This window comes from Amphiprion ocellaris, chromosome 22 (assembly GCF_022539595.1).
Source record: "Amphiprion ocellaris isolate individual 3 ecotype Okinawa chromosome 22, ASM2253959v1, whole genome shotgun sequence".
Lineage (NCBI taxonomy): Eukaryota > Metazoa > Chordata > Actinopteri > Pomacentridae > Amphiprion > Amphiprion ocellaris.
In genome coordinates this window covers 27990780-28004566 of record NC_072787.1, presented here as the reverse complement: position 1 = coordinate 28004566, position 13787 = coordinate 27990780, and the positions used below count along the sequence as shown (strand labels likewise).

The following is a 13787-nucleotide window of genomic DNA, read 5'->3' as shown; positions in this document are numbered from 1 at the left end:
CTGAGTGTGCGTGTGCATGTTCATACATGTATGTGTGAGCTGATAGGAGCTCCATCAGCCAAATATGACATCACGATTTCAGATTTAAATGAGTCCAACCAGAGAGGAGGAGAAAAGAGACGTTCCCATGAAGATCCACAGTGTGGATCAGTAGAACATCAGCCTGATGGCTGCAGTTTAGAGTCACCACAACTTTACATCACATTCATCTCAGCATACAAACAAAACATGATGTCTGACCCCAGATCCTTCAGTCTGCAGTCTGGACTCTCCACAAAACCACTCAGATGTTTCACTCCTGAATCCTTCAGCTGGTTGAAGCTCAGGTCCAGATGTTCCAGATGGGAGGGGTTGGACTTCAGAGCTGAGGCCAGAGAATCACAGCTGATCTCTGTCAAACTGCAGCACCTCAATCTGAATAAAGAATAAAAGATGTAGATAAAATCATTGATGATCCATCAGATGTGTTCAGGTTCTGAATGTGCAGCTCAACATTACTTTGTCCTCATCAATCAGCTTTTCTCTAAAAGCAGCAGAGTGACTTTGTCCTTCTGTTATTGTGGATCATCATCATGTCAACCTTCTACACACATCATCCACATGTCAGCACAACATTCATCCACCTATTCATGTCCACACATCAATAACATCTGCTGACCTCAGTCCACTCTCTCATTACAGGATCAACATCAGATCACTTCATTCTTTCATTTATTCCATCACCTTCTTCTTCTGTGTTTATCAGCTTGGTATCTTTGTCTCATTCACATCTTCCAGTGTGTCTTCCAACAACAGTCACATGTCATCTGTACATTCCAGAGGGATTCTGATTCCTGCTGTCCACACTGACTGTCCACTGCTCTCTTCCTAACACAACTCCACTGGAAGGAATCACTTCATGAGCTCAGCTCACACTAACATCAAGCTTCAGCTTCTGACTCACACTAATCAACTTCCAGGCTGCTGACAACTAAACTCCTCTTTGAGTTCCTGAGGCTCCACTGCAGCTCAGCACAAACACTGTGGAAACACAAACATACTGACTGGATGTGTGGAAGTCACACTGCTGAAGCCTCACATCACTTTCACATCAGCTTCACATTCAGACACACAGCAGGACTGTGGATTCTGTCCTCCATCTGGGAACTCTGCAGTCAGATGATCAGAGGATTTATTCACAGACAGCTCCAGAAAATAAAATTTCTTCAGACTGTTTGCAGAAAAATCCTCAACATTTACAAACCAAAACTTCAAACTTCATTTAAGAATCTGAAGTGAATAAATTCCACCAACAGTCAGTGAACTGACCTGAGAGTCTCCAGTTTACAGTTTGGACTCTGCAGTCCATCAGAAAGATGCTTCATGAATGAATCCTGTGGGTCGTTTCCACTCAGGTCCAGTTCTGTCAGATGGGAGGGGTTGGACTTCAGAGCTGAGGCCACGACTTCACAGTGACTCTCTGAGAGTCCACAGCTAGAAAGTCTGTAATGAGACATAAATGATAAAACATGTTATTCGGGGCAGGACACTTGATATTTCCTGCTGAGAAGAACATTTTCTGTCCTGCTTTTACTGGACTCAGGATATTGTGAGTGAGTTGAGCTCAGTGAACATATCCAGTAGAAAGATGATGATGTCTCTGCTGTGGATCTGCTGCTGTCAGCTTCACCTCCATCACTCAGCATTTATAGTCTGCTGTCAAACGCTACACAAACCAAACTGATCACTGGACAACATCACACCTGAACACCAATAATATGAACATCAGGAAATATTCTCCTGTGATGACAGACCACTGAGTCAACTTTAGCCTCAACGCTCTTTAGTGAGATTCTGAAAAACTTGTTGAGCACAAACACAAACAACCACTGAGGCTGAATTATATCCACCACAACATCTCACAAACATGTTATCAGGGTTTGTAGCGTTAAAAACACAACTCTGAGCTCTGTGTCCATCACATCTCTGGAAACAGTGGGACTTCTAGCATTCTGCTCTGATATATTCACACCTCTGAGCATTTCCTGATTCCACTCTTCTCTGCAGCAACAAGGCACAAAACACCAGTTTCTCTCTGAGGAACTGAACATCAGGAAATACTTCATCAGGACCATTATGTGTCCACTTTGGTTCTCAGACATATTCACAAACTAACAGGTCATAGTGGCAGAAACCTGATGCTATCTAAACTGAGAGAAAAATGTTGAATTCCAAAGGCTGATGCAGCTCTCAGGAAAATACTGTCGAAATGTGTGCAATGTAAAAGTTTGAACAGAGAATGGCAAACCTGCCACAAGACAGACTGGAGACAGACAATCCCCCTTTCACAAATGTAGAAATAGACTATTTTGGACCTTTTGAGGTTGAATGTGGCAGAAGCAATGTGAAAAGAAACCTGAAACCTGGTGATGTTGTTCTCATAGTAGACGACAGTGCACCAAGAGGGAAAGGTTGAAAAGACAATCTGTGATTCAAGAGGTCATGTGAGAAGAGTCTTGGTTAAGACATAATGCAGTGTTTTGGAAAGACCAGTAGACAAATTGTGTTTTTTGTTAGAAATGGATGAGTAATGTCATTCTTGTTTAAAACCATAAGAATGTAACATGTTTACTGTTAAAAGTAATGCTCAAGTTAGAGAAAAGATTTGAAAATGTTGCTTATGTAAGTTGATAATTGTGATGCCTCAGCAATAACAATTAGGGGCCGGAATGTAAGCGCCATTTTATAAGGTTTACACATTTCATGAATGATCAGTTTATGTATTCATTTTTTGATATATTCGGATCTGTATTTTCTGGTTAAAAGGAAATGTTACGTTCCATATGTATTAGATACAATTTCTTGGTTATTTACAAGAAAATCTGAGTGTATGCAGTTTTGCTGTAGAGGGCGCACTCGTGATCTATTGTCATTACCAACGAAGAAGACGTTGTTTGCTTGACTTGAATGAAAGAATAAAGGATGGCCGACGGAGCAACACGGTCTTTTATCGTCTCCGTGTCGGCCATTCCAAAGAAGAGGTTAAATTAAGAAATGAAGAAAGCAACGAACCAAAGATTTGCCTCTACAGAGGTATTAATGGACTGTAGTTATGGAGGTATTGATGGACTACAGTTATGGAGGTATTGATGGACTACAGTTATGGAGGTATTGATGGACTGTAGTTATGGAGGTATTGATGGACTACAGTTATGGAGGTATTGATGGACTACAGTTATGGAGGTATTGATGGACTACAGTTATGGAGGTATTGATGGACTACAGTTATGGAGGTATTGATGGACTACAGTTATGGAGGTATTGATGGACTACAGTTATGGAGGTATCAATGGACTGCAGTTATGGAGGTATTAATGGACTACAGTTATGGAGGCATTAATGGACTACAGTTATGGTATCAATGGACTACAGTTATGGAGGCATCAATGGACTACAGTTATGGAGGCATTAATGTACTACAGTTATGGAGGCATTAATGGACTACAGTTATGGAAGTATTAATGGACTACAGTTATGGAGGCATCAATGGACTACAGTTATGGAGGCATCAATGGACTACAGTTATGGAGGCATTAATGAACTACAGTTATGGAGGCATCAATCGACTACAGTTATGAGGCATCAATGGACTACAGTTATGGAAGTATTAATGGACTACAGTTATGGAGGTATCAATGGACTGCAGTTATGGAGGTATTAATGGACTACAGCTAGATTGAGGCAATTTTTCTGCTCACATTGTGTTGTTGTAAACTTCCTCTTTCAAATAAATATCCTCCTAACTCCCTGGAAACCAGCATTTGTCCTGTTTTTGTGTTGCTCCTCTGCGACCCTAGACAGCCGGGTCCTAATGTTTTCTGAGCAACACACCATACTATGATGTTTTTACAATGATGGTTCTACTATGGAACCAGTTTGACATGTTCAGGTGTTCTTTGTGTGAAAACTCAGAGATTTCAGGGATCAGAAGGTGGTTTTCAACTTTCTTTGTTAACTTTCTGCTTCAACTTTAAACTAAATTTCCTTGACTAACCCCGCCCTCTGGACGTCCAGGAAGCTGTGTTCCTATTGGCTGTCCAGGTGACTGCTTGGTGTTATCAGGAACACCTGAGCAGCTTGGTGTTATCAGGAACACCTGAGCAGCTCAGTGTCTTCCTGCTTCATGTGGCTGCAGACAAACATTTCCTCTGCTTCTCTTCACCACTGAACTGGGTTTGGTTCTGTTGCTGTAGTTTGTTCTTTAGGCGTTGGCTTGCAGCTTCCAGCAGTAAAATCATCTTTAATGTGTTTCTTGGTGTGTTTTAGGGCTTTGTACTGGATAGTTGTCTTGGTAAATGAGGTTCTTTAGCCACAGTTAACACATGGTGCTAATGTGTGCAGTGATTAGTGGATTTGGTACAGCTGAGTTGTCTTTATCTTGGCTGTAGTGAGTCTTCAGAGGTTTTTGGTCAGACACATTCTGTATTCTTGTTTGAGAACCAACGTTGGTTGTCCAGAAGGTAAGAGTTCCTGTCCTGATTCTCTGTTCTCAGAGGTTCTCTGGTAGGCTGCAGGAGACTTTAGTGTTTGGGTTGTACTAGTTTGGTTTTTGTATGGTTTCATTTGGACGACTATCTTGAGGCCCCTCCATGTGGTTTAGTGAGGTTTTCTGGAACAGTTCTACAAAGCAACATGCAGCAGAACAGACTCTGAGAGTTTTTAGGAAGTTCTGGAGACCAGACTTTAGAGCAGCAGAAACATTTGTCAGCAGTTTGAGCAGGAGAAGGAGAGCTTCAGAGTAGAAATGAGATGGAAACCTTCTTGACCCGTGTAGTGAGGTCCTGTACCAAGAGTTTGAGCAGGTTGTGAAGAGTCTGTAGTTCTTTGGTCTGAAAGCACAAGAAGAGTCGACTCATTAAAGGAGAAAACGGGAGATATTGTTGCTTCTTCTGTCGCTCTGCAGTTTCCAGTTTCCTTAGACTGAATATCAAGTTTATATTTTAAATGATTTCCCATGTGAGCCCAAGAAGACTTCAATAAACTCCCTCCATCCCCTGAACACAACATATTTTATTACCATGTTAAATCTTTCTTTTTTAAAATGTTTTTGAGATTTAATCAAAGTTTTAGCAGTTTTTTCTATTTGCTTGTTTAGTTTTGTCATTTGTGTGAAAGGTGCTAAACAAATAAAGTTGAATTGATAAAGTGAATAATTGACTAACTCATGATTGTGACAACAGAAGTATTTTCATTGTGATTTAAGGGTTTGTTTCATTTTTAAGGTTGAGGTTAAAATCTTGACAGAAAAAAAAGATTGAAGAAATAAACTACATTTAAAAAAAGCAATTAAATCAAAGGAAAAAAAGCATTTAATACCATAAAACTTTTAAAAAGTAAATTAAATATTAAATACAATTAAATTATATTAAGCAGACATTTATTTAGATAATAAAACAGAAGATATAAAACATGTAATTATGAAATTAAATTTTTAAACAAAAATCTTAACCATTAAAGATGAAATATTTTAGATAATTAAACATTTAAAAAGTACAATTAAACAAGAAGAATATTAAACATTTAAAAAAAATACAAAACATTTAATTAGATTATTAAACCTTTAAAAAGACAAAACGTAATTAAAAATTAAATGTTTAATTAGAAAATTAAATCTTAAAGCAATAAAACTTTAAATGGGAATTAAACAGAAAATACAATGAAGCATTTAAAAAGAAAATTAAACATTAAAAGGTGGTAAAACATTTAAAAAGAAAAACCTCAAAGATTTAATCCAAAAATTAAACATTGGAAAAGAAAAGAAAATTTTTCAAACAAGCCGATAAAACATTTCAAAAAACAACAATTAAATATTAAAAAGACAAAACATTTGGAAGTCAAATCAGACATTAGAAAAGAATAAAAGGTGAGAAAAGAGCAAAACTAAACATTTAAGAAGAATCAAACTAAAGACAAAACATTTGAAAAGACACCAGTTAGACTTTAGAAGATCAAATTAAACAGAAGAGACAATAAAAGGATCAAAAAGAGGAAAAACAGATCAAGGTCTTAAAGCGTTTTCTAGTCTGAAATGAAAACATCACGTTGTTTCTTCAAACATTTCCTCTTTCTATTTTCTTGGTTTGATTGTGGACAGATTTACTAAGAACTCATTTCAGAAAACTGCTTTCCAGATAAAGTCTACTAGTAGTTGAAGGCATTGATCAAACTGTTACCTTCTGATCTCCACAAACTTTACTGTTCAGTGAAGAGAATCAAAGTTTGTTGAGGATTTCTAAAAAACCCACAAGTGAAGGTCTGAGAAGAACTCAGATGGATGGTCTAAATGTGAAATCAAGACTCATGGTCACAAGTTTTAAGGCTTCTGTTAACCAGAAAGTTCAAACTAACAGAGAAGTACTGAGAAACTTTTAAGATTTCAGTCCTCAGACTGTCTGAAGGCTCAAACTAACAGAAAACTACTCAGGAACTTAGAAGATATCAGTCCTCAGACTGTCTGAAGGTTCAATCTAACAGAGATCTACTCAGGAACCTAGAAGATATCAGTCCTTGGACTGTCTGAAGGTTCAATCTAACAGAGAACTACTGTGGGACTTAGAAAATTTCAGCCCTCAGACTGTGTGAAAGCTCAGGTCCTGAGGACTTGGGAGGTGTGGAGGCTTTGGAAAGTATTGGAACTGAGGGTTCCACCCTCCAGCACAAAGGCTGAAGTCCAACCTCCTGAGAAAAACGGTTGAGTCGAGACTTGAGTCAAAAAAAAAACTTGAAAACGAGAAAAAATAGATGATAAATGCGCAAAAAAAAGAAGAATTAGTATCTGAGCGAGTAGCTCAGGGGGATAAGAAGAGGACTACAGAGTGGAGGGTCGCAGGTTCGAGACCCGCCACGGGCAATTTTCTTTCTTTGTCTTTGGCAGGATTTTGAGAAAATTTAAGGAGGGTCTGGTCTTGAACCAGCGACCTGCAGCTCCATAGGCAAATCCTTAACTCACTGAGCTACAGATCAGATACAAAGAAATAAATTCGTCGTCCCTTTGACATCGTAGTTCCTGAAGTGACCACATGGGCGGAGCCAAGGCGGAGTCGGGGTGGAGTCAGGGCGGAGAGCAGGCGGGGATGTGGGTGGCGGCCTCCCCCCTCTACTCCCCCACCTCCCCACACCACCCACCACACCTTCCCCCGCCCGTCGAGTTCTTCGAGTCTCCACGAGTTCTTCCAGTCTCCACAGGTTTTCCCCAGTTTCTGGAGTTTCCACCAGGTCGGAGGCAGAACAAGTTGTCATGAAGAGGTGTTGAAGTCGGTCAGGATGGACTGACTTTTTACAGCGACTTGAAGGAAGACCACTAGAAGAGCAGGTCTTTGACCACCATCCATAAAATCCATGGAGTCGCTCCAGAGAAATGAAAGAAGGTCAACTTTTATCAACCTCCATCCAGATGTTCAACTTCATATCTTTACTTGGACATTTTTAGCACCACAAATCTTTAGTATCACACTTTGTTATCATTTATTAGGACTTTAATGGAATCCACCAGCAGATTTACTTTTTGTTGACAAACTTTATTCTTGTCATCGTGGGACTGCAGTATTTAAAACTCTTCCTTCTATTTGACCTCATGTTTATTAGTTTTAGTCGAGAAACTTATTTTAATTGTCAATTAGTCTCTTAAAAACCAAATAATAAATTGGATTAGTCAAGAGGTTTCAATTTCTTACTTTGTCATATTTTAAATATGACAAAAAAATACAAAAATAAAGTGTCTTGAGACAATTTGACCTGTAATTGGCGTTATATAAATAAAATTGAATTAAAATTGTATGTATCTTGTAATGTTGGAGTAATTCAGCCACATATGTTGGAAAACACATTTTCTTTGTCCATTAATCTGTTCATTGTTTTCTCCACTAATTCATTTCTTGTTTTGGTTTATAAAATGTCAAACCCAAATATATTCAGTTTACTGTCATAAAAACCAAAAAGATTTACATTCATGATGCAGGAATCAGGCAGTTTTTCACTTTTTATCTTAGTTTAGTCAGAAAGATAGTTGATAATGTGTGAATTGTTGCAGCTTGTGAGCCGTAAAAGGTTTTAATCTTTGGGGCCGAGTGTCAGAAAACATTTAGAAACAACATCAACAAAACACTCAACAAAGATTTGAACATCATTAAAGGGAAATCCAACTTTTGCATGACAATGTCTAATTAAAGGACATTTATTTCCAACGTAAATGTGTGATATTCATCCTCTGGAGCTTTCTCTTCACATCGTCTTCCACCTGGACTGGTTCAGTCGGGAGCATGTGCAACAAACATTTGAAAAACTGCACTTTAACATCAATGAATGACACTGAAGTTTAATCTCTACATAAATGAGACTGAGTCTGGATGTGCTGCTCTGTCATTAACTCCTAAGTTTAGGAAAAGTTCAAACTAAAGAGGACAGTTCAGATAAGACTTGAGAATGAGCTAATTTTGAACAAACATCTCAGACTTTCTGAGCTTCAGCAAATCTAGCAAGATATTTTAACAACAAGCAACTCAAGAGATCCAGAAGTTGGAGAGAGTTAGCTTTAGCTGAGCCAAAGAACATGTGGGACGCTAACCTAGCAAACATTTCAGACTTTTCTCTGTGAATTCTGAGAAATAATTTCCTATTTAATGACAGAGCTACACATCTTAACTCAGTCTCACTAAAACAGACTCTAATTCAGTGTCATCCATCCATATTAAAGTGCAATTACCCAAAATGTTTGTTGCATGAGCTCCAACAAAACCTGTCCAGGTAGAAGGCCACTTTGACAAACAGGAAGTGGAAGATTCCAAGCAGATTTATAGAAGGGGGAACCGGACTGTACTAAGTGTGGTCGAGTATAAAGGGGTGTTTTGTGGGTTTTTAAGGCTGATAATGATTATTAGTGAGACATTTGGAGTAGATATTCATTTGCAGTAAATGAAAGTATTTAAAATCTTGGAGTTAAACTTAGAAGAACACAAACTCTAACAGAAAACTTTGTTGATACGTTTTTGTTTTGTTTACAGATGTTAAGTTAAAGGAGTTTTATTCGTGACGTATAACCAATCAAATCACTCCAGAAGACAGAGCGACCACAGGTAGATAAAGGTTCAGAGCCAAAGTAGCGCCATTTTTAAATGTATTTATTACCGTAAATCAGTAAAAAATAAAATACTGCTAATCAGTAAATCAGTCAGCCCACAATTACTACAATTCTACAATGTATGTCTCTTTCCTTTGACTTGTTATATGTACAATATACGATGTATATGATGGTGTTTTTTCATACCAAAGGCTCTACTATGATGTTTTCTAAGAGACATACGATGCTACTCTGGTTGTTCTGGCTCTGGGCTGCTGCACTCCTCCTCTGTTGTTTTCTGGATTGTACTCAGCTGCATGCCTTCGTCCACCCGGCCTCCGTTGACTCGTCCCGCCTGCCGTCTCTGGAGCTGAAGCTGGATTGGAACAGACCAAAGTACAGTCCAATCACGATGCCAGCTGCCTCTCAAAAGGCTCCTTCATCTGGCAGGTGGCAGCACTTCTTCTGAGGGGAAGCTGAGCTGGTCCAGCAGAACTTTGGAGATGTGTTCCAGTGGTTGGTGGATGTGTGGGGAGATAGAGAGGGACCTTTGAATTGTTCACAAAGGAAAACAGGGAACCCATTGGTAGTTTTAGTTTAGGGTGCTACTGAGGTGTGTTTTTGGGTTTTAAGAGGTGAACAGGAAGAGTGTTTTTTTGTATTGATTATCTTTTACTTTGTTCCTGGTTGGAATGTCCATCAATGTCAACATGAAGTTCACTTTTAGTTCTGTTTATTTATTTTTATTTTACTAACACCCATTTGCTTTTAACCCCCTCACAGGTTGTGTTGTTGTAAACTTACTCTTTCAAATAAATACTCGTCTAACCCTCTGGAAACCAGCGTTTGGACTGTTTTTGTGTTGCTCCTCACCTACTTCAGACAGCCGGGACAGAACAACGTTTTGTGGACTGAAGGCTAAACTATGAGGTTTTTAGAGCGACATGCTAAACTATAGGCATTTTTAATTGACATATTACTATGATGTTTTTTTTGTTTTTTTAGCAACATATAAGAATTTGAACAGTTTTAAAAATTACTATACTTTTACTTGTGCAATGAAATATTATTCTATGGCATTTTTGAGACGACATATTTTACTCTGATGTTTTCTTGTATAACATGCTATTTTGACAATATACTGCACTATGACATTTTTGGAACCACATATCATACATGACAATTTTAGGCAACATCCCATCATTTTGTGCTTTTTGAACCACATAATAATCTATGGGGTTTTTTTTGCCGACATGCTATACTATGAACTACAGGCCATACTATGTTATACTTTGACATTTTCTGAACTACATCCTATACTATGGCGTTATACACAGAGTGCTTTGGTTACATGTTGATTTATAATCTAGATTTTTTTCTGTTTTGTTTTTTGACAGGATTACCACAGACCTGACCATGAACACCGTTGACACCCACCTGAGGGAGACGCTGTCTAAGATCTCAAGGCTGCTTGGTCGTGGTCTTTCTGGTCCTGCTCCAGAACGTCTTCATCAACTACATCTTCTTTTGAAGAGGCCCTCAGATGCTGCAATCTCTGACCTTCAGGAGGAACTGCTACTTTCACTCTGTAACGAGACGGTGGTTATTTTAAAGACCCAGCTCCTGGTGGCTTTGAATGAAAGTTTAACATCCATCAAAACAGAACTACAGACAGTTAAATCTGAGCTGTCGGTCAGTATTTCAAACATCAAGTCCAACCCAGCTGTCCTAAAGCACACTGTGGGTGAAACGGAAACTTCACTCTCCACATCACTGACGACATCATCACACTCCAAAGCAGAGCACCTGTCTGCTGAACTTTTAAAAGTGGACTATAAATGTGAAGAATGTGAGCAGCAGCAGCAGCCTGTGAGCAGCGGAACAGATGTGATCAGAAAGAAGTCATTTTCTTTTTTCTTTTCTTTCTGGTTGACTTGATGCTGTCAGATGCAGATGTTGGAGCTGATTCTGATCTTTCAGGAGAAAAAGCTGCTTTTCCTTCACAGAATTTTCAGGAAATTATTCTCTCAGGTTTTCTCTGCTATTTATATTTTTATTATCTGTGATTATTTCATTATTGTAAAATAAAGTTTGAGGCATAAAGACTCATTTAGTTATTTTATTCCTGAAATCTTTGACGTAGCAGAACTAAACTTCCATTTTCCTTCTTGTACTTCTGATACTAGAACTAAACGTATCTTCAACATGGATCATCTGGTTTTAATGAATCAGCAGCAACATCACAACAAAAAATGAGACAATTTTCAACAAATTCATGAAACTGATGTCATTTAAAACTATCAGAGTCCATTTTAGTGTCAAATTAAAGCTGATTACTGACAACTAGAACATTAACGTTACTGTTTTAATCACATTTAAGTTTCCTGAACGTTACATTAACGTCAACCAGCCACAGTTTTATGAACTTAATGAACCACATTACAGGAACACAACACACTTCAGCTGCTGACAGGAAACAACACAAACATCGTTAGCTTGAGGCTACATTTAGCTGCTAATCAGGACTGCTCAGCTAGCTCGGTTAGCATCGTTAATTCACATTAAAGCTAATATTCACTGGATGCTAACTCTCTTCTCTGGTCAACACACACAAATAAACTCCACCAACTCCTGGGGTTCACTGCTCACATTATATCTGACTCTGAAGTTGAACATAAAGTTCATTAAAACCGGCACCGATCAGTAAATTATCATTTAGTACCAACCAGCTGTCAGAGTCCTTCAGTGTCTGTTGGTCGAATCAGCCAAAGGACTGAATTACTGAACTGAAAACTCATTAAAACACGACAACGGACAGTAAAACTGTCTGTGGAAAATGTGCTGCTGCTCCACCGATAAATACCAACAAACTAAAACAAACTTGGTGGAAGTGTTGCTTTTAGTGATTTATTTAACAAATAGCCAATATAAGGCTTTTATTTTTCTGGAAGTAAAAGGAAACGTTGCTTAGCCGTAGTTTCCTAACTTAACTTTAGCTGCACTTTCACCATGTTCTAACTGATCATTTTTTATATTAAAATAGCTGCACTTCCTTTGTATATTTGGTCGTTTCTTATGTTGCTGCTGTTTCATTGCAATTATATTTTAATAATATCACTTTAAATACATATAATTGAAAAGAAAAAAAACAGCTCTGAAACAATGAACTGATACGTCATCTAGTGTTAAACTGAATAAGAATTCTTAATAATATAAAATGGAACTGACTGATTAATTAAATCGAGATATTTCACATTGAAAGAAACACAACATGGACTGAAAGATTTCAGTCAATTAAACCTTAAATTCATTTACCAAAGAAAACCATCCTTTAATATCTTACCTTAAAATGACCTACATTTTTAAAAAAAATATAGCTGCAAAGTAAAAGTTTCACACCAAAGATGAATCACTGATGAACATTTAATTGCATTAACTAAATTATTATGAGGAAACAGAAATCCATTTCTAATATTTTTATCAAATATGTTTATGTCTATAAAATGTACTGGACAGCAATAAAAATGTCTGCATAGTGAAATATATGAAGTCCATCTGCATTTATACATCATATTGATGTTTAAATAACAGGAACTGCAGCCCACGTTCAGTCAAGTTAGCGGAATTACGGATAAACAACGTTTCCATGTATCTCTTTCAAAATAAAAGCCGTGATTTGTTTTACGGAAAAATTACGTGATTTCAAACATGTGATTTTGAAAATGTAAACAAACTGTAATCAGGGTTAGCTTGCTGCTCCACTTGCTCTGAATATTTTTGTTCTCGTCTTTGTCAAGCCCAAAGGAAAAATGAATCCATATTCTGGCTACATTACCGACAGCAGCGTCCCTGGAGTGACCGGAAAGGTTAGCCGACCTAGCGGAAGTGCTAATGAGGTCTGCTCTGGCACGGATTATTACCATCACACATGTAGCTTTGAAAATAAATCTTCTACAAGACACAGAGCTGTAGCTCCGTTTCAGTGTGAGCTCTAATGTTTCTCTGTGTCTGACTTCCTCTAATAAAATCCTCCTGTTCACTGGGAGCTGCCTGCAGCTAGCATAGCTACTAGCACGCTAGTCTGGTCCGATGCAGTCTCCACATGATGACGTTTCAGGAGTACGTCAGAACGGATAGTTACGGACAGTTAAGTACTGAGAAACGGCCACAGTCTTCTTACCGCAAAGGTCCAAAACTGTTCTTCTGCTCCTCCTGCATCAGGAAACGTCTTGAAAGCTTCTTCAAATCCAAACGAAATACAATCACAAGATCAAACTGACGTCATTGGTGCATTCACTTGCAGTCGGACAACGAAGTTGCGTTCAGGAGCGTCGGAAATCGGAATTTATGTAAATTTCCAACGAAAATTTTCTGGGAGGGAGGGAGAAGGGGGCATACGGGGTGGCCAGATTTTATTTTTTCTTCTTCGTCACGTGAGATTTGCAGCAGACTGGATGTAGCTGAGACGTGTCGCTGCCCCCCACAGGTCATTTGTAGAACTACACCAGCACCGTTAAATCCTCGTTTGATTCCAGAGGCAACACTCCATAAATACAGAGGATTAATATTAACCTCATTCTCTACTGTACAGTGATGTCATCAGTTATACAGCAATCAGCTGTTGGAGTTAATTACCAGGATGTTACTGTGGTTTTATAGTAAACCCTGTTCCACTGCTCTTAGATTGTCTTTT

General features: G+C 38.3%; 2 protein-coding genes across 6 annotated transcripts in view; one reads left to right on the top strand and one right to left on the bottom strand.

Annotated features, from left to right (window-relative positions):
- The window catches only part of LOC111586710 (melanoma receptor tyrosine-protein kinase), a 70422-nt gene extending 59219 nt beyond the window's left edge, over window positions 1–11203 (top strand). The window contains exon 27 of the mRNA XM_055006891.1: window positions 10492–11203. Within this exon, the coding sequence (XP_054862866.1) occupies window positions 10492–10508 (17 nt within the window). The 3' untranslated portion in view covers window positions 10509–11203. The remainder of the gene's footprint in view (window positions 1–10491) is intronic.
- Window positions 1–13510, bottom strand: part of LOC118470469 (NACHT, LRR and PYD domains-containing protein 12-like) — a 22179-nt gene extending 8669 nt beyond the window's left edge. Inside the window, exons 1-6 of one of the 5 annotated variants that reach the window (XR_008600295.1) lie at window positions 13275–13510; window positions 10532–10680; window positions 9302–9642; window positions 4034–4868; window positions 1309–1482; window positions 278–414 (exon numbers count right to left, since the gene is read on the bottom strand). Coding sequence is in view for 3 of the 5 variants with exons in the window: in XM_055006894.1 (XP_054862869.1) it covers window positions 241–414; window positions 1309–1364 (230 nt within the window). In the remaining 2 variants the exon portion in view is untranslated. The other 4 variants (XM_055006894.1, XM_055006895.1, XM_055006896.1 and 1 more) reach the window with 4 other exon arrangements.
- Between the last annotated feature and the right edge of the window lie 277 nt (window positions 13511–13787).